The following is a 21,167-nucleotide window of genomic DNA, read 5'->3' on the forward strand; positions in this document are numbered from 1 at the left end:
AAACCAAGATAGATCAATTTCCAAACGGATTTTGTGCTAAAACAATTTTGTTTTGCTCTATTTGGACTCGACACTCAACTTGACTACCATCAAACCAATCGCCCGCTTCACTTTCACCTCAGCGTTGACGTTTGGTACTTGTTTGTTTCTTCCCTTCTTGCAAATTCCTCACGTTTGTCTTTTGGTGTTATATGGGGTCATCTCATCACTTTACGACGAGATGGAGATTGGTCCGCCCATGGGCCGCTGCTCATCGACGGTGCTTGACCGACCAGTTGCAACTGAGGACAGGGAGCCTCGGCCGATGCTTTCGGTCTTGAACTCCGCCTCGTCCACCAGACTGCCCTCCAGGTCGCTCGACAGCTTGTCGAAGAACGAAAAGGAGCTCTTCCGGTACTTCCCGCTTCGGTTGCTGGCGTGGTCACCGAATCGAGACGAGTCGCTTGAGCTTTCGCTCATACGCGCAGGGCTGCGTGGGATACTCCCGGCGATACTGCTGGCGTCGCTCGCCTTCCGGTGCATGTACTGCAGAACATTGGCGCGCTCCTTGTTGCGCAGACGCTGGGCGAACTGGTCTTCAATTGGTACGGACACGATTCGTCGGATGGTTGGCACGGCACACGCGCTTGACTCGTCCACAGCGAAATCCACCGAGCTAGAGCGACAGTGAACTGGAGGTCGAGCTGGTTTATCCACGACGTAGTCCACCGAGTTAGATCGACTGTGAGCCTGACGTGGAACACGGGAGCTTGGTTCATCCACAATGAAGTCCACCGAGTTGGAGCGAACGTGAACTGGGGAGTACAAAGGATCATGTGCCACTGGTCTATCGAGATGGAGCGGCGGTGGGCTGAGCTCATCAGCACTCTGTTTTGTCCCCTTGTCGTCACTCGAATGGTTCGAACATGTGTCGTCTTGGTGGTCCTGGGTGAATGAGGCGGTGTTGGCATACGAATTGGTGCTTCTGGATAGTGTGCTTTGGTCACTAAAGCCACGAGAACCCCGTACACTCCCGCTTCGAGTACGCTTGCGTGCATCATCGAAATCCGACTTCTGAGGCGGTGCGTCGTAGTCACGTTTGAACGGGTGTTGCGGTATCATTGGACCTCGATCGACCTCCGAGCGTGACTTCTCAATGGTGGTGTGCCGTTGATGTCCAGCAATGCCGGCAGGGGACCGGAACGGATCCGAAAAGGAACGTGAGAGCGGGGGCTCTTCCAGCATCGGCACGTTGTCGGGTGATCGTTGGTGCTCAGTCGATCTTCTTCGGTGACCCAACGAGAACCCGTCCACGCCAAGACCTTGCGACTTCTTCGACGGAGCACGAAGTAGGGGCGGGGATGAATCAATCGCGTCCCGCAACCACGTGTTGCCTGATCCAGAGTCAGATTGACCATTCCTCGGACCACACATACTTTCTGAGCGCTGATAGAGCCGAAAGCGTTTCTTCTCCGCTTTCTTCTTCTCCTTTTGCGTTTTCATATCCTTGTGCCACTCCTCGAAACGCTGAATCCAAGCCAAGGGCGAGCGTCCAATCTCCTCGTTATCCTTCATCGGTCGGCCACCGGGGGTGCTATTAGCGCTATGGTTCTGGTTCTTCTTATACATCAAGGCAGAGCTCTTGCTTCGACGATCACGCGTCAGTCCAGAGTCATTGTCATCACCGTCCGAACCTTGTGGACTTGTTGCACGGCGACTCACCAAATTTGGGTCAGACTTCATGCGATGGGTTTCTTTGTCCTTGGAACTGCTAACCGCAAAGCCATCCTTCGAGATGCGACGGACATTTCGCACGCCCCACTGACGGTAACTATCAGCTGAGCCCCAATACTCCTCCATAACCTGCATTGACAGTTGGCACAAATTAGTGATCTTTGTTCTTCAATACACGCAGTAGAGTCACTTACTTGCAGCTGGATTCCTTCGTAGTACCCCGCAAAATGTGGGTGGTCTCTTCGAATAGACTCCGTGTACTCATCGGTAAGATGCCTATCAAACGTTCTACAAACGGAAACAATACAAACACTCAGTACACGCGTAAATTCGTACTTCTTCTTCCAGTCGTGTTCACCTACCGAGCCAGGCGAGGAGGAATCTTGTCCATGTGTCGAAAAATGCCCTGCTTGTTCTTGCGGCCAAATATCCGCAGTCTTGGCTCAGATCTCGTCTCGGAGCTCCTTCGTCCTGTAGTTGAGCTACGAGCATCCTCGGTTTCAACCGTGGAGGCGACAATCCCTGATGCTAGTTGTAGACGGTGATGAGCTCGGAAATCTTCGATCCGGCCACGAATTACACAGTCCTGCTTCTTGGAGATCTTCATAAGCTCCAGTGCGTCAACATTTCCTCGACCAAGCTGCAACCAAAGGATACCACATTAGACTAAACTCACTACAGTCCATACAGATTCGGGAAACATACCTCATTCAGGTGCTTCAGCATGTCGCCATAGGCGTTACACGCGAGAAGTTCTGCCTTTGCCTGCTGCAATAACGCCAGGGCTACTCTAAAGAGAACCTGCCAACAAAACAACTCGGTTAGGGACCACTGATGCAAACCCGATGTCAAGCAAGCGACAAAGGCAAAACATCCTTACCTCTTCACCCTGAAGAAAAATTGCGTCCCAAATCTGGAACGTGACTCCTCGTTCGCACGGACTTGCGAAGAGTGTCAAGAACCATTCCGTGCAAGCCAGCGACAGCTCCATCCCAGATCCTCCAAGCTCCGTCAAATGCTCCGATATCTCTGGATACTGTAGGCGCACAAGATCGGCAAATACGTGTTGATCTACAGCAAGACCCAACTACGAATAACAATCAACGCACAAGGTCAGTATCTAAACAGCCATAACTCATGGGTCAAATGCTTTCCCACTCACCATTGTTGTGTAGTAATCGTCAGGAACCAGCCGAACAATAGCAATAAGCAAGTAGAACGCTTCTTCCTCGCTCAGATGTTGCAGGCTGCGAGCAACAATGTAATTCAGGCCTTGACAATAACCCAGCCCAGGGTTGTAATACGAATACGCGACTAGAACCCGCCGCATTATTTTCGATTTCTCGTCAGTCCAGAGCTCCTTGTCCTCCTCAGCAACAGTCCGATGCAGATCCACATCGATCTGTCGCGTAGCTTCTGTACTCTCCAATTCAGACGCCAATAATCGCTCATACATGCCCTTGTGCTTCCGCATTTCCATTTGGGCCCCTGACGCAAGCATCCACAGCTTTCCGTGCAATTCCTCGGGCACCGCTCCAAAATCACGATCGTCACGCATCAGAATCGCTCGTATCCGCTCCTCTGTCCGCCAAATTCCGTGCGCCAGTGGACCCAATCCGTCAGACGCTGAGGAATCGCCAGCAAGATCATTCTCTTCCTTCCGCTGCTGCTGGTGCTCATACTCGAACAATAACCGCTGCCAGCGTGATTGCTGCAGCATGTGCACAGCTTCCGGCGAGTCCAGATCCAGATCATCCGCATCAATATCAACATCGTCCTCCGTGAAGATACCGTGTTCCGACAGCGGGGACCAGTCCTGCATGCAATTACTCCGTTAACAATAGGGATACGATCATAGGTCAGCAGCAACACCAACTCTTACCGGAGCATTGATCATAGAGCTGCGCTCATCGATCGAGCGGCGGTTCGACAGGGACACCGCCACCGTCTGCAGCGCCAAAATATTGCTGTACACTGCCAATAAGCATTACAAAAAAGTCAGCAATAGAATAACATACTCCAACAGCTCAAAGATCAGCTGACACCTTTCTCCATGTCCTTGCGCTTGAGCAGGTCGTCCGGCTGGAACAGATCTTGCCGCGCAACGCCCAGCACTTCACAAGCCCTGCGCATTTTGAAGAATGAATGAAGCCACAAGAGCAAAGCAGCAACCACCTCGTTAGTGCCCTCAATTCAGCCACAGGCGGCCATCTCACGACGCGACGACTGAAAGGCCTCAGCGCCATCGCCGCCGCCATCGCCACCCACACGCCTCACATCACCGAAAACTAGACGCACCTAAGATACTCGCACACATTGCCGAGCGCGTCCTGCTCGCTCGTCGCTGCGGCGCGCACCGGGCTGATCTGGCTCTTCATGCCCAGCGCCTTGTACAGCTTGTTCACCAGGTCGCACAGCAGCTCGCCCGAGCGCAGCGCGGCCGGCAGGTCGTCCAGGAACTTGTCGCCCAGCACCATCTCCATCCAGCGGCGCACGATCTCGCCGTCCTGGCTCACGTTGCGCGTGGGCGAGAGCATCACGCCCGTGGCCAGGGGCTCGTCCTCCATGGCTGCGTAACGACACCGAGAGGCGCGAACTGGCGCCAATGGGGCATGCAACAGGGAGCGAGGGGAGGGGAGGGAAGCCGCTGCCTCTGTGTTGTGTTGCAGCAACAGCTCAGTACGTCACACACACTCGCCCCGGGTCTTCTGGCCCCTGCCCTGCCTTGACTCTCGACTTGACCCGGCCGCTGAACTGAATACAACTGCCGAAACGGCGCCTTATTCGTGGGCGGACTGTGTGGGGCACACCAGTCACACATAAACGAGGGGCTGTCAGCGAGGATAGTGACATAGACGATAAGAACATGCAGTTGGAAAGATAGAGAAATGGAGGGGGAGAACCTCGTTTTACGGTGATTGCGGTCGAGCGATTGTAGCCCCACGCACTTTCTTTGCAGCGTACCCCGTGGCAACGGCCGCAGCACCAACATGGATGCCCCTTACGGTACGAGCTCCATGGGGCTGTCTGTACAAGAGCAAGAAGTGCACAATGTATTTTATCTCGAGGCACTGGCAATGTTGCGCGACTGACTGTCTGGGCAAACTGATCTACTCCGCCGACGGCGTCATGTGCGCGGCGCACTTCTCGAGCGTCTTGACGGCCGAGCCCAGCTTGTTGACCGTCTCCATGTACTCGGCCTGCGGGTCCGAGTCGTACACGATGCCGCCGCCCGCCTGCGAGTAGACCTTGCCGTCCTTGACCACCATGGTGCGGATGGCGATGGCCGTGTCCAGGAACCCGGAGAAACTGAAGTAGCCCACGGAGCCCGAGTACACGCCGCGTCGCTCCGTCTCCAGCGAGCAGATGAGCTCCATCGCACGCACCTTAGGGGCGCCGGACAGCGTGCCGGCAGGGAACATGGCGCGGTAGGCGTCGTACACGGTCCGGTCCTCGCGCAGGTCGCCCTTGACCACGGACACGATGTGCATCACGTGCGAGTACTTCTCAATCTGCATGAGGCGCTCCACCCGGACGGATCCCGGCTTGGCCACGCGGCCGACGTCGTTGCGGCCCAGGTCCACCAGCATGATGTGCTCGGCGCGCTCCTTCTCGTCCGCGAGCAGGTCCTTCACCAGTGCCTCGTCCTCCTCGTCATTGGCGCCACGGTGGCGTGTACCGGCAATCGGGTGCGTCTCGACGACACGGTCATGGTCCACCTTGACGAGCATCTCGGGGGAAGCGCCGACGATCTGGAAGTCCTCGCCCATGTCGAGGAAGAACATGTACGGCGACGGGTTGATGGCGCGCATCTGGCGGTACAGATCCAGCGGGGTGACGTCCTTCGGGAGGTCCACAGCCAGCCGCTGGGACGGCACGGCCTGGAAGATGTCGCCGTCCACAATGTGCTCCTTGAGCTTGTCTACGAAGCCCATGTAGCCGGCCCGGCCGACGTTGGAGGCCGCCTCCAGGTCGATCTTGGACGTGGTGGGCGCGCTGGCGTGCGCCACGTTGGACGTGCGCACCAGGAGCCTCTCGAGCGCCGCGTTCACGGCCAGGATCTTGTCCGTGGCCTCCTTGTAGGCCGCGGCCAGGTCGCCCGTGTCCAGGCGGCAGTGCGACACGATCTTGAGCGAGTGGAACACGTGGTCGAAGATTACGACCGTGTCGAAGAACATGTAGATGCTCTCGGGCACCTTGAGCACGTCCTTCTGGGCGTCCACGTAGGGCGCGATCTTGGGCTCGAAGTGGCGGATGGCGTCGAAGCCGCAGTAGCCCACGGCGCCGCCCGTCATGGGCACGCTGAGCTCGGGCAGCGTCACGGTGCGGAACTGCTGCATCTCCTTCTCCAGGTTCACGAGCGGGTCGCCCTCGAAGCTCTGACCGGGGCCCGTGGCCACCACCTTGAGCGGGCCGGCGCCGATGAACGAGTAGCGCGCGATCTTCTCGCCGGGCGCCACGGACTCGAGCAGGAACGAGTGCGTCTGGCCCTCGCGCAGCTTGAGCAGCACGCTCACGGGCGTGTCCAGGTCGGCCACGGCGTCCAGGTACACGGGCACGAGGTTCTTGTCGCTGTTCTCGGGCAGCTGCTGCAGCTGCGCGACGCGCTCCAGTTGCGGCTGGAAGGACATGGCGGGTGGTGTGCGGGTAGAGTGAGGTGTGAGGTGTTGGTGGCGCCTTGGTTTGCACGTGTTGAGCTCCCGAGTCCAAGTGCTGGTGACGACCGGAATGGCAGCAAGGTGGCGTGAAGGTTTGTTTAGAGAGGGAAAAGTCGCTTGTATAGAGGTACGTGTTGCCACAAGAAATTTCATTGGTTGTGTGGACCACGTCATCATGATCGTCTTCAACTTGTTGGGGAGTGTTGCTCTTTGACTGTCCTCCCTGTGAAAGGGAAGACACGCAAGATGCCCCGAGTCTGGCGGAAGAGTAAACCTTGACAGGAACTACCAGCAGCGCCAATGTTAGGAAATATAGAGCACTGCTGGCCACTTTGATCGGGGCAAGTGGAAGAGAAAGTAAGTGGCAGGTGCAACCGCGCTCGTGAAAAACTCGCCGCTGTCGACTGCAAGGTACCGGTAAAGCCAACAGACACAGCAATACATCATTTGAGAGATCTCACCGGTGCTTCACCTCGATGAAATAACGTTAATGAGAAGAACTCCAGCAAAAGCTATCATGGTGCGAGTAGCACGAGGAGCAACTTTCTCCGCCTCTCAGTAAATTCTCTACATTTCCCAAAAGCGCATCTCACTTGAACCCACTATACCCACATCTCTAAATATCGACTCTCCCCCTTTTAAGTCGTTCTCCGACAACATTCCGACAACTTCTCCTCCAGCAACGCAAGCCATGGCCAGCAGCAACAAGACCGTCGTCATCGTCGAGACTGCTTCAACTGCAGTGGTGCAGTCCGCCGCCGACACCGATGCCAGCCCCAGTCCCGGCGCCAGCGCCGGCGTCGGCAGCGTGCGCGCCATCCAGAACGAGGACGGGACCCCCGCCGTCGTGACCGAGGAGCCGCTGGTCAAGAAGCGCCGCACCAAGAACTTCCAGCTGCGCGAGGACCTGGCGCGCACGCGCGGCGCCATGAACATCGTGGTGCCGCCCTTCGAGCCGCAGACGTTCGACACGTGGGACGCCTTCATGGCGGCCTGGAAGAGCTACACGGAGCGCACCAAGACCATGTTCAGAAGACGCAGCTCGTCCACGACCCCGTACTGGAACAGCAAGCACAAGTTCAAGAAGTACCCCGTGCCCGACGACTTCAAGTACGCCACCATGTCGTACTGGTGCACGCACGGCTGCATCCAGCCGTCGCGCGGCACGGGCGTGCGCACGCACATGCACAACCGCTACACGGGCTGCTCGGCGCGCCTCACGGTGGACGTGGTGTACGAGGCGGTGGACGGCGAGCCCGGCAAGATCCGCTGGCTCATCCGCGTGCGCAACCAGGTAGGGCGGGCGTAGAGTGGAGGTAGAGCGGAGAAAGGTGGGAGGGGATTGACGGTGTACTGTACGATTGTAGATTACGGTGCACAACCACCGCATCAGCGACGAGATCTACCACTGCTACACGAACAACACCTCCGTGCCGGACGAGCTGCTGCTGGGGTCGGAGGCTGCGGAATTGCAGCACAAGCAGGAGACGCACCAAGTCGCTGTCGAGGAGTCGGGTACGGTGATACACGAGGAGGGGTGTGTGAGGTAGAGTTGGTGTTTACTGACAGATTGACTGGGGTTTTGCAGCTTATGAGCCGTCGACGCGGATCCTCACGGAGCTGGACCCGATGGGGAATGGCGACCCCGGTGAGTGTTTGCGTTGCGGATAGAGGTGTTTCTTATTGCTGATGCTAACGTTGGCCGGTGGTGACAGGATTCACGATGAGGTCCTCGCCCGAGTCGAAAGTGAGTGCCAAGACGACGGTCGGCACGACGACGGCGTCTTCAGCGAGCGTTCCCGTTCCTGGCTTGCTGATGAAGGAGGCGCTGGCGAACGATCACAAGATGAACATGGCAGCGTCGGAGATGCAGCCGCTGCTTGACGAGCTGAAGAACACGCCGTCGCGCGTGATTCACAAGCGACTCCAGGATGTCTCGGAGATGGTCGCGCACTTGCAAGCCAAGTGGCACCAGGGTGCGTGCTGTCCGATGGAACTGTCCGATGGAAACGTAATTATGTATGCAGAGCTAACTCGTACCTTTGATGCATTCTCAGACCGAATTGCGGAGGAAGCCGCTCAAGCTCATGCCATCGCCCCCATCACCTCACTCTCTGTTGAACAAGCTGCAGCGGGTCAGAGTGAAGCGCTCGGCAAAGCGGCTGCCAACGCTATCGCCACGATCACCAGTTTGCCTCCCGGTGCCTCTTTCTACTTGACACCACGCGTCGAGCACATGTCGACCGAAACGAGCCGCACGACGTCAGCCAGCGCCGATGGCAGATCCGGAGATGAATCTGCCACGACTTCGAGTGACAAGGTGCTCGGGAACCAGCGTGGCCCCTCGGAAGCTGTATGAGCTCGCTGTGGCATATACATACCTTGAGTTTTCGCGTTGAGTAAAAAAATATCCAGGTTATCTGGATGCTCTGTGTATTTCTTCTGCTTGCGGTCTCAATCGTGGTATTTCTGTCGGGGAGGCTGAGCGGTTTCTTTGGTTGAAGACATGCACACGGTAACAAGTATTTGGCATGCGAAGCTGTGGAGCCCATTTTGACGCGCGCTACACCTTCGTACGTGCTGCATCATGGACGAACACTGCGATGCTAGTAGCTGCCGTCGTGAACCAAAGGAGAGGCATCGCCTTTCCGCCAGCAATCTCGACGAAGCCCGTGATTTCGCGTTAAATGAAGAGCCAATGCACGACTGTGAAGGCGGCGATGATGATAACCAAGACGACAGCGAACTCCTCCTCGCTGACGAGGACGACGGAGATTTCAATGAACTGGCCGCTGAAACTTCGAGTCTTGGATCTAGCGACAGTAGCAGCTTTGCATGCAGTGAAGACCAGCGCACTTTTACTGCAGTGTGCGTGCGACCAATGCTGCTTTCGGAGAAGAAGAATGGCTATCGAGCGATTATCGACATGACCGTGACTACCGACGGACTGATGACCAGAATTGTGAACCCGACAGCACTCCCGCCTCCACCTCGAGGCCACGCGTCGGCAAGGTACACGTCAAGTAAGCTTCCACTGGAGGAGTCCACGTCAACTACGGACTCGCCAACCTTCCCAGCCCAATTTACGCAGGAATTTCGGTTCGACTACACGTATTGGTCCTTTGATCGTTCTCCTGGACACCCCGTAGCGACGCAGAGCACGATCTACGATGAACTGGGCGTTCTGGCACTGCAACAAGTACTTCAAGGTAACAACTGCTCCGTCTTCGCCTATGGACAACCCAGCGCTGGTAAGACGTATTCCCTCATGGGGAGTAGTGGCGAGCGAGCCTCTTTACCTGCGTCTGTCAAGACCAACGGCAACGTTAATGGTGTACGGGCTCCACCTAGTGCGTTGTCACTGTCAGAGCGACGAGGTTTGATTCCACGAATTTTTCAGGGATTGTTTGCTGAAATCGATGAAGGGAAGAGGTCGGGGAACTCATACACTGTGATCATGAGCTACGTTGAAATTTACGACGAACGCGTCTATGACTTGCTGTCTCAAAGCACCATGAAGGTAAAGTTGAGTCTGTTCCAGATAATATTTTCACGTCAATTTTACTGACGTTGTCGTTTGACGCTGTAGAAATCTCTAAAAGTTCGAGAACACCCAGATGACGGAGCTTTTGTTGAGCGAGCGAGACGTGTGCAAGTCACGAGCAGCTCGCAAGTCGTAGAGCTGATCGAAGAGGGGAATCGCACGCGTTCGGTATCATCCTCGCGCCCTAGTCGTTCTCACACGGTGCTGTTGCTTTCACTATCACAGAACAGTCCGGCGGTCTCGTCCCCTCGGAAGAGCAAGCTCGCCGTGGTGGATTTAGCAGCAAGTGAGCGGGTGGATCGGTCTGATGTTAGCGGTTTGCGTGCACGAGAGGCTGCAAGTGTCAACCGTTCGTTGGCCACTCTCGCGGATGTTGTCGGTGCTTTAGCGAAGCGGAGAAGTGGTCGCTCTGTCGATGGCTCTCATCGTCAGAAAGTATTCGCGCCTTATCGGAACTCGGTCTTGACGCGGTTACTGAAAGATTGTCTCGGTGGACACGCGAAGACTATCATACTCGGGACCATTAGTCCGTGCTGCGCGCACTATGAAGAGTCAATGACCACACTACGATACATTGAGCGCGCGAGGAGTGTGTACAGCACAGTTCGAATACCTGAGATCTGTGGAGATATGACACAGCAACTGATGGATGATGCGAGCGAGCTCAAGTCCACCCTCACCGTGTTGAATTCATCTAATCATGTTTCGTCTGTATGCTGTGGAGCTCCAGAGAATCTTGAAGAGTGCCTGGATTGCAATTGTGGTGAGCAGTGCACGAGTAACGACGAATTTGCGGGTACGATCGAGCAGGACTTGGAACAAAAAGCTGTGGTTTGTGAGCAAGAAAGCCACGCTGAGGTCGAGAAGCAGGTCAATTCTACGCGAGAGAAACAAATTACTGAGCTCGAACTGCAAAAGGGCGTTTGCTTGCTGAATCTAGTCGCTATTCGGCGCCGGATTCAAACACTGTGCAAGTATCGTGCCTGGAATCGGTGGAGGAAATATGCGTCCTTACATGGAAGTACTACGGGTGATCTTAAGCTCAAGTCAGTGCCCTGTGGACTGGAAGGTCAAAGCTGCTGCAAACTCTCACCACTAAAGTCACGCGGCAGAAAAGCAGGGTGCCCTCCACTGCACAACCGTGCACCAACGGCTGAACGAAGAGTTGGCGACCGCGCCCAGGACGTTGTAGCGGCCGTGGTCGCTGCCGACGCAATCTGTTGCTCGGTGGTGCAGGAATTCTTGTTCCCTGACCAACTCCCTGATTCTCCGAAGCTCCAACCTTCGACCGTCGCATCCACTGCGTCCCTCTTGGAACTTTTGGCGTCAAGCTCCGAGTTCGATCGCTCTGAATTTCGCTGCGATAGTAGCGAAGACTGCAGCGAAAACTACCATCAGCTGGAGGAATTGGCCTCGCCACAAAGTTGGTGTAGTGGCGATGGAGAGGAATTTAATTTGCCTACCGAGATTACGGGTGTGGACGAAGACTATACGACCCTGAGAGATGACAGCAGTGCTTCACCATTGTTATCCCCAGAGTCTCGCAGTGGGGAGAGTTATATGCAGTCAACACTGTCACTTTGTGTGGATTCTATTGATATGGCCCGGCGTGCGTTAGGCCCTGGTGTTCACAGTTTGCGTGACTGCAAAGGAATCGCTGGTGGGACTGGAGTCGAGTGTGAACTTTTGCAACATCTCGATAAAAAGTTTATCGCAATGACGCGGAGTTTCGAAGATGCGATGGGGTCACTTTCACCCACCTCGTCTCAATCTTGCTATGAACTGCTGGAGCCAATGGTGGGTGAGTTTTGTTTGCAGATTATCGCCAAACTCTGCGATCAGCTTCCTAGCGCCGCCAGCGCGTGTGTAGCCGGTCGTCTTCAGCTTGAAACGCAGTTGGAGCATTTCAGTGATCGTCTCAGGCAGCTTTTGCCTGAATTGACTCGTGGTGGAGATAGTATGATAAAGTTTAGTGAGAATAACGCTGCTTTTAATGTGGCGACGGAGTTGCTCGTGATGACGGAGAGAATTAAACTCGTGTGGAATTTTACCGGACACCGGAAGTGCGAGCGGTTGCTACAAATGCGCGCACAAGAAGCGGCAGCGATCAAAGACCGAAAACTTTCGGCTAAGATTGCGGCGCTGGAAGAGCGCAATGCGGAGTTGTCCGCAAGGTGTAAGGCACTCGTGGCAACCGGTAGTAGACTGGAAGTACCGAATCGAATACCAAATCACTCGACAATCACGCTGAAACAACTCGAAAAGGAATGCGATGCAATGACGGTGTTGAAGAGTGGGGACAACCTTGGATCAAAGTTAGCCGTGGAAGTCGCGCGAACTCGTGATGTTCAGGCACGGAATGACGAGTTGCTGTGCCGATTTGCGATGTTGAACCGCGCGCTGGCCGCTGCTTCCGCACGGGTAACCGCGCTCGAGGCAGAAAACAGTCGTCTCAATTGTGGCCTCTCGTCAACGTATAATGCCAACAGCTCAGAAAACAGTGTAGCCGCGATGGAGGTATTGAATGACCGTGTATCCATGTTGCAGAAGGAGCTTGACTATGCCCATAGCAACGCTCGCGAGCTTGAAAGTCAACTAAATACGCTGCAACATGTCAATTCGGAGCAAATCTCTGAACTAGAAAGTATTCAGGCTGAGCTCTCAGACGAGAAAGTAGCACGGAAAAAGACGAACTCGGACTTGGAACTGCTGGAGGAGCAGTCGAGGGTTTTGCTAGCAGATTTGAAGCATCAGCTTGCTGATGCCGAGAAGGAAGCCAAGGAAATGGTTACAGCTGAGTCGGCTAAGCACGAGCAAAGGTGGCTAGCAACGAATGCCTCCCTCACCGACGTTCAGGCAATGAATGCTGAATTGTCAGCTGAGCTGGTCGAATCTAAGTTGGAGTTACGGGCTGCGCTGGAGAGAGCAGCTCAACTTAAAGGTGAATGCATGATCCACATCACAGCAATTGAAGATCTGAAGGCAAGCTTGAGGATGCGAGAGGAAATAGCCAATATGTGTACAGAGGATGCTGCCGCTGCACATTTTACGGCCAGGAACTACGTATCGATCCAAGCAAACCAAATAGCTCAATTGGAAAGACGGATAAGCCTTGACAACCAGTCTCAACAGGAATTGGAAATGATGCTCGCAGCGGCAGTGCAAGAGAGAGATGAATATGTCTTGTTACTTAGCCAAACCGAAGAAGCTCTCGCGAACGCGCTGGAACGTGAAAACGCGTTACGAAGTCAACTCGATGCCGCATCTGCACGCGATCTGGAAGAAGTCAACTGTGTGCGAGCAGAGCTGCACGAATCAACGATAGAAGTGGCGTGTTTGCGTGAGGAACTGGCTGAACTACTTGACCACTCATCGATGCAGAGCACTACCATCGAACACCTGAAGCTGGAGCTGGCGGAAATTTGGGGGAAATGCCAGCAGTTGGAGCTTGAGCGCGACGATGAAGTGCTTCGATGCCGATCAATGGAAGAATCTGCGTTACAGCTAGAGACTGCACACCAGATATTGGCTGAACAATTGGCAAGGTTGGAGAGGCAACTGGAAGTCGAACGCCTGGCATGCATGGCCACACATGAGACTTTGCAACGTCAAGCATACACTTTCAACAAGTCACAGAACCGGCAGCATTCGATCAAGATGAACTACTGCAGCACAATCCAAGATCTCAAGGCACAAATGGAGACCCTTTCGAGCGAGTTGAGAGAAGAAATTAATCGAACCAGGGAAGCTCAGAGCCAGAACAAAGCACTTGAACAACTCGCATCCAAGTTTGCGGAGCAACTGCAAGAGTGCCGAATCGACCTCAAAGCTTGCAGTCAGCGGTGGATACGAGCCGAAACGCAATGCGTGCTGCTACGAATCTCCAGTGAACATTTAAAGCACGGTCTTGTTGTGGCGCAGGAACTGTGCAACATGCAGCAGGCTGATGGGGAGTCTTCTCGGCTCACGAATGACCAACACCACCCTGCAACACCTGAGACCGTGAAGGGGCAATTGAGCAGCCTTGATGCATGGTTTGACGAAATGGTATCCAGTAACCAAACGACGACAGGAATGCATCCTAAGGATCCCCAGAAAGCTCAAGACGAAGACTACGCTGAACGGTCTTCGCTGCTGAAGACACTGACAGATCTGAGTGCTCTAACCAACGAGTTGTTGGTTGTGTGCGAGGCCTCGCCTCAAGTTAAACCATGGACAGAACGCCCAAGCTCCAACGACAAGGACGCCGAGACTACAATTTTGAAGCAGCACCCCGAAGTGCATCCGGAAAAGGCTCAAAAGGCGAGCTCACTCAACGAAGTTGCGCAATTAAGGTACGAGCTGACCTTACCCCGTCTTAAAGCCTAAGCTTGACTAACGATAAATGTTGCAGGAAAATCGTGATGAAACTGAAAGACGCGTTGGACGCAAAAGACGACATGTTGCTGTATCTAGATGGAAAAGTCAAGCGCTTGGAGCAGATTGCATCCAAGTGAGCGTTTCACACCCGTAACACTTTAATGCCGAAGCTGTTAACGAGGGGAGTGATTCCACTGGATGAGGAATGTGTCTACCGGAATCGGCTCAATATTTATCAAGATTACCTCCATTTCGAAGAAGTACTAACTACTATACTAGTACGTGTACATCACACCCCTGCGCCGTCTTCTTTTAGCTCCCGTTTGTTGGTTTCACCCTGCATCCACATCGACAAGTTCAATAACTGATTAATGACGTCGGGAGCATACTCGTCCGTACTTACACTTTTTGCTCTATTGAACCCGGGCACGCACTGGATCGCTTGCGAGCATGATGATTACAAAACTAAAATGGGCGGTTGAACCCGTCGTGAATAGATTCCCGCACTTCGCACGAAGTAATTCGCTAACCTCCGTATGACAGAGTAACGCAATGCATGGACAACTTATCAAGCAACACGGAAGGCAAGCACACACCCCAGAGCAATTAGAAATCCAAAGAACAAAAATCCTCGCGGGATTCAAATGCCTGCCATGAGAGCGGTGATGCTAGTTTGGGCGACTGTCGGGCTGGGGCCGCTCTTCCTGCAGCTAAGAGGTTTCGCAAAGTTTGCGACGCCGCACAAGATTACAGAAAGCTTGATCACTCCTGCGGCCGCGGTGATGGAGACCACGGATCTCCTTACGATCTGTCCAGCCACATCCTTGTTTTTCGCCGGAGGTCGATGGAACGCTTGCCCTACTCACTACTTCCGACTGGATGATCGAATACCTTGCCATATCGTTGTTCCGCAGTACAACGCCCACGGAGGATACTTCATCGTAAATCGCACAGCAACTCCGCACGATACCTCTCCGTCAACCTGCATTGATAGCAGTTTCCCGTTTAGTGGTAATTTCTACCACGGCAGTATCGGATTCTACTCAGTATATGCTGAAATGTCAGGGACATTCTGTTCTTCCGACAACACAGCATACCAAACTGTGGAGGGGGTAGGCACGAATGACATTAACGGCGTCCACCAGGGCTGTGGAAATATAGATTGTTTATTGATTGACGGCTCAGATCTGGAACAATCAATTATTGTAATCTCAACAATCTCGCAAACAAAAAGATTGCAATCTAAGTTCTCGCTTGTATTTCCTCTGCTACGTTCATATTTTTACTGGTTTGGCGGCGCTATCGCTTTAAAACCTTTGCTTGTGCGATTACATTTGTGTTGAGCTTCAAAAACCTTGGCCAAATGCAATGTTGGGTCTTATATTCATCATGTTGAGCGTGCACCCCATCCAGGCATCCAATGACCCCTCATATCCGCATTTCGAAGCAGCAGAAGACACATAATGGCTTTTTAGGAGCTAGGATCGGTTCCATAGGCTTGACGGTGCATATTTCTCTACCGGATCGCTGGCAAAGGCTCAAAATCAGTATAGGAACAATATGGGAACGGGATTGCCGATTGAGATCACGGAGCAATCAATTATTGTGATTGACAATCTCGGCAATATTACAATCGCAATCATTTTTTCCACAGCCCTGGGCGTCCACCTGCTGATGACAGGGGCGGCTTCGGGTACAGGAAGTCGTACTGGTATATTCTCACTGGTACGGCATTCATCCTCATCAGAGTTTTCACGCTACGAAGAAGCTTCGTCTCCTGCTGGCAATTCGCAAAACGCTGCGACCAAATGACCGAACCAATTCGAATAAAGGAAGCCGTTGTGTACGTCCAAGAGAGTATGCGGCTGTCAGCACACGGAGCCAAGAACTTCCACCGCTTATTACTGCTATTCCTAGTAGGAATTTCCTACTCGTTGACCAGGGCGTCATGAGCGACTTCTTTTTATTGAGTACGCAAGAAGGGCTATTCGGACGTATCCAATCCATCTCGCTAGGCTACAACTTGGCGGGTCTCATGCCCATGGTGTTCGAGATGGTGGAGACAATGAACTGGATGAGCGAGAAGCTGCGGTGCCAGGTCAAGCGATTGCTGTTCAACTACGAGACGGCCCTGATTGGCGAGTTCATCACTGCCGCCGTTCTGCAGCATTACCTGACGACATTGAGCCGGTCGCAACTCAAGGATACGCAGCCGGCGGCTGAAGTGGTGTCATACTATTTGATGGGGTTGGCTGGGCACATCGTGCTTGCCTTGGGCTGTCTAACCATCATTGTGTCAACAAGAGCTATCGGTGCGATGGGATTTGTGTGGTGGTGGTTCGGTACCATTCGAGTGCTGGCGAAGATTAGCAGCGTGGATGCTGTACTGGGGGCGCGTAGTAAGTGTTCTGGGCGGATACATCTGGGAGGACGGTGAGCTGTACTATCGACCCGGCGTCTTGAAGGCTCTTGGGGTCCTGAAGGTAGTCGAGCCCGACGGGACGGAGCTCTTCGTTCATATGACGCTGCACTGGATCTCTATTCCTTGTGACAATCTCACTGTGCTCTGGACTGTGGATGGTAGGAAGGTGGAGCCAACTTTGGAACGTCCGTGCGTGGGTGTTGTGGGGTTCGTTGATCGTGAGCTTGGTGGTGATGTTGGAGGTTGTGGAAGCGATTTTTTGCTCCCACGAACGAATGGACCCGCTCACAGGTGCTGCTTCAGACGTCAAAGCGAAAGGGTTAGCTGCTCGATGGACGAACCAATCCAAGTGAAGACCAGTCCAATTTTTGCTGGAAGACCGTCAGATTTCACCTACAAGAGAATTGTCTGGGAATATCCAAGTATTTGGGGCCCCTCAGCAAAATCTCGCAGAGGGTTGAATAGAACTCAAGTCAACATCCTCATGATATTTTTTTTGCTGGAATCTCGTACTTTTTGTAAACTACTTAGAAGTAGTTCACAGGTAGCTTTACTGTAACTTACTGAAACCGGGTACTTTTATTTCCAAAAGCGGGTATTCATTAACTTAAGGAGGTACTTCTTAAAGCTACGAATTGTTACATGTATGACTCTGCAACCCAGGGGTTGTTTGCTATACGACTAAAAGCTACAAATTGTTAACTCGGTTCAGGGATTGTTTGCTAGATTCGTACTACAATCCAAGGTTATCACTAAAACTACGTTGCTATTACTCTTTATTAAGTATTTTCCAATGTTTCACAATTTAACGAAGTTCGTATGATACGCATCCGCCGAAGCATACTTTACTGCTGGGTGGTGCTTGTCAGTATCTCGTGCGTGCTAACCCATTATCTGCATATTGCATGATGGGTTGCGCTTCGAATGTTGTAAAGCTTAGTACATGTACACAGTACATGTACATGCAACGGAGAGTGGACTAACTACCGGTAAGACCAGCAAACGCCGCTCCTTTTGCGAAGTTGTGACCACTGACCACATGATCACTAGTTACACGGACTAAGCTTAATAGATGTTACCAGCATTCTGACCCATCGCAAGCCAGTAAGTGGGATCCCTAAATGTGTCGGCTCTAATGCCGTCTCCAAACTAGCTCATCGCGAACATCTGTCAGTTTATTACAGCATCGGCAGCTACACCTTGCCGAGGTTACTTACCTCCCATGCGCTAATTACTCGACTTTTATCGTACGCTTTCTGCATATAGTGTATCGCATGGCAGCTAATCAAAATGTTCCTGCAGTTGTGGAAATGGTTTTTTACTTTATTCTAATCTATCTCAGCTGCTGGATCAAGTGGTGCTTATCACCGCTGCGTGTAGTTTTAAGCATTTCACTACCCCAATCTCTGTGCGTGTCGAAAGAATGCCCGAGAAAAATGCAGTACAAGTAAACCAAATACCTACTTGCTTAAAAATGATTGCAAATTCAAGACATGTTACTTCTGCCCTTGTGGGTTGCTTATTTCACTACGCGTAACATTCCTGCGAAGTAGGTTTGCTAAACGTTTATCTTTATCAACTGCGTCTTGGTGGTTTGAACATCTGCAGTGAACTTTTCGAGTGCAAGAAGAGCATGTCGAGAAGTAACGTGAGAACGATAGTTTTGCTGCGGTTTGCTTGTGATTGACACACTCGATCTTCAAGAAACAGGGCTGGTAAAACCTGTTGATTTCTTGAAAAACCATTTACGTCTTTGGTTTTACCTTGGTTTTAACCAATACAATCTAGTTTTCATTGATCGAGTACGCTTCGTTGGTAATTATCCGCGTTTCTTTTGTGTTCATGTTTCCTATGCAAGGCACATTCCCAATTTGTTGTGGATGGATTATCGAAACGAGGAGAACATTTTTGAAAGAGCTCTGATATGCTCTCGTATTCATGGTTGTTTTCCGGACGCCGTGAGCGTAACGTATGGAGCAAGGCGGATGGAGTGAAGCGGAAGAAGGAAGGAAAAAGTGTTTTCTAGCAGAAGTAAGATCTTCGACACAAGATACTGGTATACTGTACCATGCTAGTGACATCGCCAAGATTTGGGGTTCATTTTGGAGTTCCCCCCTCAGACTGAGCACAGAGCACGCTGCCCAAGCATTCAAGCCTACCTTTCAGCCACGTAGCAGCACGCGACGAGGAGCTGGGAGAGATGCGCCCGCGGTAGCTGAAACAGGGCGCGGGTGCTGCCGCCATTGTGCCGGTCGGGACACTGTCCCAGGAGCTGCGACCAGGTGGACGAGTAGGACTCGCTGAGCAATAGAACGACGAGGATCACGACGACGACGACGTGCAGTAAGCGCCGGGCGAGGAGCCCGCGTACCGCCGTGGTCGCCAGGACATCCCATGGAGTCGCCTGGGGACAAGCTGCGCAGCGACCACCTGATGCTCGACGACGACGGAGAGGACGCGACCGCGGCCATCTGGGGGACCGTGCTGGGCAAGAACGCGGCCTACACCACGCACGAGCAGGACCAGGACATCAACAGCCCGCTCGAGGATGCCGCCTTCCTCAGCCGTCAGCCGTTCGAGAAGGTGACATGAGGGCTCGATGGGATACCAGTATGCTACAGGGTTACCCGCTCCCTCCAAAAACCTCGATTATTACAAGGGGGGCGTCTCGCTTCTCTGCGGGACCACCTTCCCCTTCAATATGCTACAACTTGTGGACGCTGAGGTCGCGACCATGAAGAGGCGACCGGCCGCCGAACATCTCAGCTGAAGACTGCCCCGGGAGGTTCCAGAACGGCTAGCCGGAGTTGTTTGAGAAGAAGTTCGAGATTGATGCATCTCGCGTCGGTCTGAAATGCACGCGATGTTCACAGTGCGATTGCTCGTGCTCCACCGATGCGGAGATACTGCTGAACGGGGAGAAGATGAAGAGCTACATGATCGAGTACGTCAACGGACACAAGACGGACCAGCGCAATCCATACCGGAATAGGCTGCTGGAGCAACACTGCTACAGCCCCGCGATGTTCAACTACGGGCATGATGCAGTTGGACTCCGACCACTTCAAGCGCATGATGAAGGGCGTGCGTATACGGATAAGAAGGTCCTGAGCGTCGCGGTGATCCGCTACCACTGAATGCCGCCGTGCGTGGAGGCGCTGTACAAGAAGCTGTACTGACAGTCTCCCGAGGAGCGTCAGCACGGACACGTACGCCAACTACGGCAACCGGCTGGTCACGCTGCTGTACATCCCGAACGGCGACGGCGAAGGGCGGCAGCGCAGTGAGAACAATGCGTGCTGGTGAACTCGAGTCTCCCTGACATTCACGATCCGGGGGAAGCGACGTCGAACGTCCACCCTGTTCGGGCGTGCACTTCAGCCATACAGCCACCCGGGCTTACGCCCCGCTTCGACCATACAGTCAAGCACCTCGGCCATACAGCCACCCGGGCTTACGCCCCGCTTCGACCATACAGTCAAGCAATTGCAACTAATGTCGGGTTTAAACGTTCTTCATTTGGACACAGCCCAATTTGGGGGGTTGCCATACGGCATCTTGCTCATCAAGCAAGAATCCCTTAATGGCTTTGGGCTACTCCAAATGAACCACGTTTAACCCCCATACATCTGTATGCTTGATAGAAACGATAGCTTTATGCGGGATAATCGCATCATTATCTCTGTTTTTGTTGTTGAATTATTATGTTTTTAGGGTTCATCACATAGAAACTTTTTTTATTCTCATTAGTCGGTGTCTTCAATAGTTAAAGTGGATACTTCTCTCGCCGGAATTTCTACAGGACGAATGGCTCAGCGGTCATTATCGTGCCGCAAAACCTTTTTTTCCTTAGTGTAATCGTCGTCGCTATCAACTTCTCTTTCCGTCGTTGTTATTAAGGGTTTGGTGGTAAGAGCGGTAGCATTACAAGTTTTCAGAGGAAAACTTGACAAGCAATGTTGTCCTTCGTCGATATGCAGACGTTGGACCTAAACTTCAACAACTTCCCAGTAAAACCTATCGATGCTTTTCGGAGGTAGGCAGGTTTTACTATAAAAGTTAAAGTAAGACTAATACTTAAGCCCGTCGTACCAGTCCTACCAGGAAACGACAACCAGGGAATCCAGAGTCTCCCGTTGTACTTTATATCCCACCGCGCGCACACGAAAGGACATTGCTGTTTAATCCAACCACTCCCGAATGCTCCCTCCATACCGTACCTGCATCTCCCCCACGTTTTTCTCATTAATTTTCGAAAAGTCACTATTGTTGCTGTTGCCCTACGACCGGTGTACTCTCCCGGAGCAGTGCTCCGGGTAACCTATTTTTTCTATCGAGTGTTACGGTAAATGGATTGTGGACAGCAAAAAATGTCGCCGTTTTATGGTAAAACCAAAACCCCAACCGGTTTTGAAAAATCGGCAGAATCACATGAAAGGTTCATGAAAATTAATCTTTGTCAGGTGGAGTC

At 52.9% G+C, this 21,167-nt stretch overlaps 6 protein-coding genes across 6 annotated transcripts; 4 read left to right on the forward strand and 2 right to left on the reverse strand.

The window, feature by feature from the left end:
- Positions 1 to 210: 210 nt before the first annotated feature.
- PHYSODRAFT_349570 (hypothetical protein) lies at positions 211 to 4,280 on the reverse strand (the record flags this gene model as incomplete). Its single annotated transcript, XM_009519608.1, has 9 exons — positions 211 to 1,842; positions 1,908 to 2,001; positions 2,076 to 2,353; positions 2,419 to 2,514; positions 2,594 to 2,800; positions 2,876 to 3,529; positions 3,596 to 3,687; positions 3,759 to 3,838; positions 4,012 to 4,280. 9 exons carry the CDS (start codon positions 4,278 to 4,280, stop codon positions 211 to 213), a joined length of 3,402 nt encoding a protein of 1,133 aa, XP_009517903.1.
- A 543-nt stretch (positions 4,281 to 4,823) lies between these two features.
- On the reverse strand, positions 4,824 to 6,344 carry PHYSODRAFT_323977 (anthranilate synthase; the record flags this gene model as incomplete). The annotated part of the gene is made up of 1 exon (XM_009519609.1): positions 4,824 to 6,344. The coding sequence occupies one exon, from the start codon at positions 6,342 to 6,344 to the stop codon at positions 4,824 to 4,826; it is 1,521 nt and encodes a 506-aa protein (XP_009517904.1).
- Positions 6,345 to 7,224: 880 nt separating this feature from the next.
- Positions 7,225 to 8,806, forward strand: PHYSODRAFT_538581 (hypothetical protein). The gene is made up of 5 exons (XM_009519610.1): positions 7,225 to 7,665; positions 7,739 to 7,886; positions 7,960 to 8,019; positions 8,087 to 8,347; positions 8,429 to 8,806. The coding sequence occupies exons 1-5, from the start codon at positions 7,300 to 7,302 to the stop codon at positions 8,728 to 8,730; spliced, it is 1,137 nt and encodes a 378-aa protein (XP_009517905.1). The 5' UTR covers positions 7,225 to 7,299; the 3' UTR covers positions 8,731 to 8,806.
- Positions 8,807 to 9,321: 515 nt separating this feature from the next.
- On the forward strand, positions 9,322 to 10,518 carry PHYSODRAFT_469590 (hypothetical protein; the record flags this gene model as incomplete). Its single annotated transcript, XM_009519611.1, has 2 exons — positions 9,322 to 9,891; positions 9,961 to 10,518. Coding segments are annotated over 2 exons (1,128 nt in total), but the record flags the coding sequence as incomplete, so codon positions are not given.
- Positions 10,519 to 14,927: 4,409 nt separating this feature from the next.
- PHYSODRAFT_474782 (hypothetical protein) lies at positions 14,928 to 16,226 on the forward strand (the record flags this gene model as incomplete). Its single annotated transcript, XM_009519612.1, has 2 exons — positions 14,928 to 15,479; positions 15,978 to 16,226. 2 exons carry the CDS (start codon positions 14,928 to 14,930, stop codon positions 16,224 to 16,226), a joined length of 801 nt encoding a protein of 266 aa, XP_009517907.1.
- Positions 16,223 to 20,002, forward strand: PHYSODRAFT_323980 (hypothetical protein; the record flags this gene model as incomplete). Its single annotated transcript, XM_009519613.1, has 6 exons — positions 16,223 to 16,586; positions 16,675 to 16,854; positions 19,083 to 19,279; positions 19,356 to 19,421; positions 19,498 to 19,784; positions 19,879 to 20,002. The coding sequence occupies 6 exons, from the start codon at positions 16,223 to 16,225 to the stop codon at positions 20,000 to 20,002; spliced, it is 1,218 nt and encodes a 405-aa protein (XP_009517908.1).
- Between the last annotated feature and the right edge of the window lie 1,165 nt (positions 20,003 to 21,167).

The sequence above is a fragment of the Phytophthora sojae genome, assembly GCF_000149755.1.
Source record: "Phytophthora sojae unplaced genomic scaffold PHYSOscaffold_1, whole genome shotgun sequence".
Classification (NCBI taxonomy): domain Eukaryota; phylum Oomycota; class Peronosporomycetes; order Peronosporales; family Peronosporaceae; genus Phytophthora; species Phytophthora sojae.

Coding starts and splice junctions, on each gene's coding strand:
- PHYSODRAFT_538581 (XM_009519610.1), top strand. CDS start 7,300: ATGAACATCGTGGTGCCGCCCTTCGAGCCGCAGACGTTCGACACGTGG. Junction 7,666..7,738: donor TCATCCGCGTGCGCAACCAG/GTAGGGCGGGCG, acceptor GTACGATTGTAG/ATTACGGTGCACAACCACCG. Junction 8,020..8,086: donor GATGGGGAATGGCGACCCCG/GTGAGTGTTTGC, acceptor CGGTGGTGACAG/GATTCACGATGAGGTCCTCG.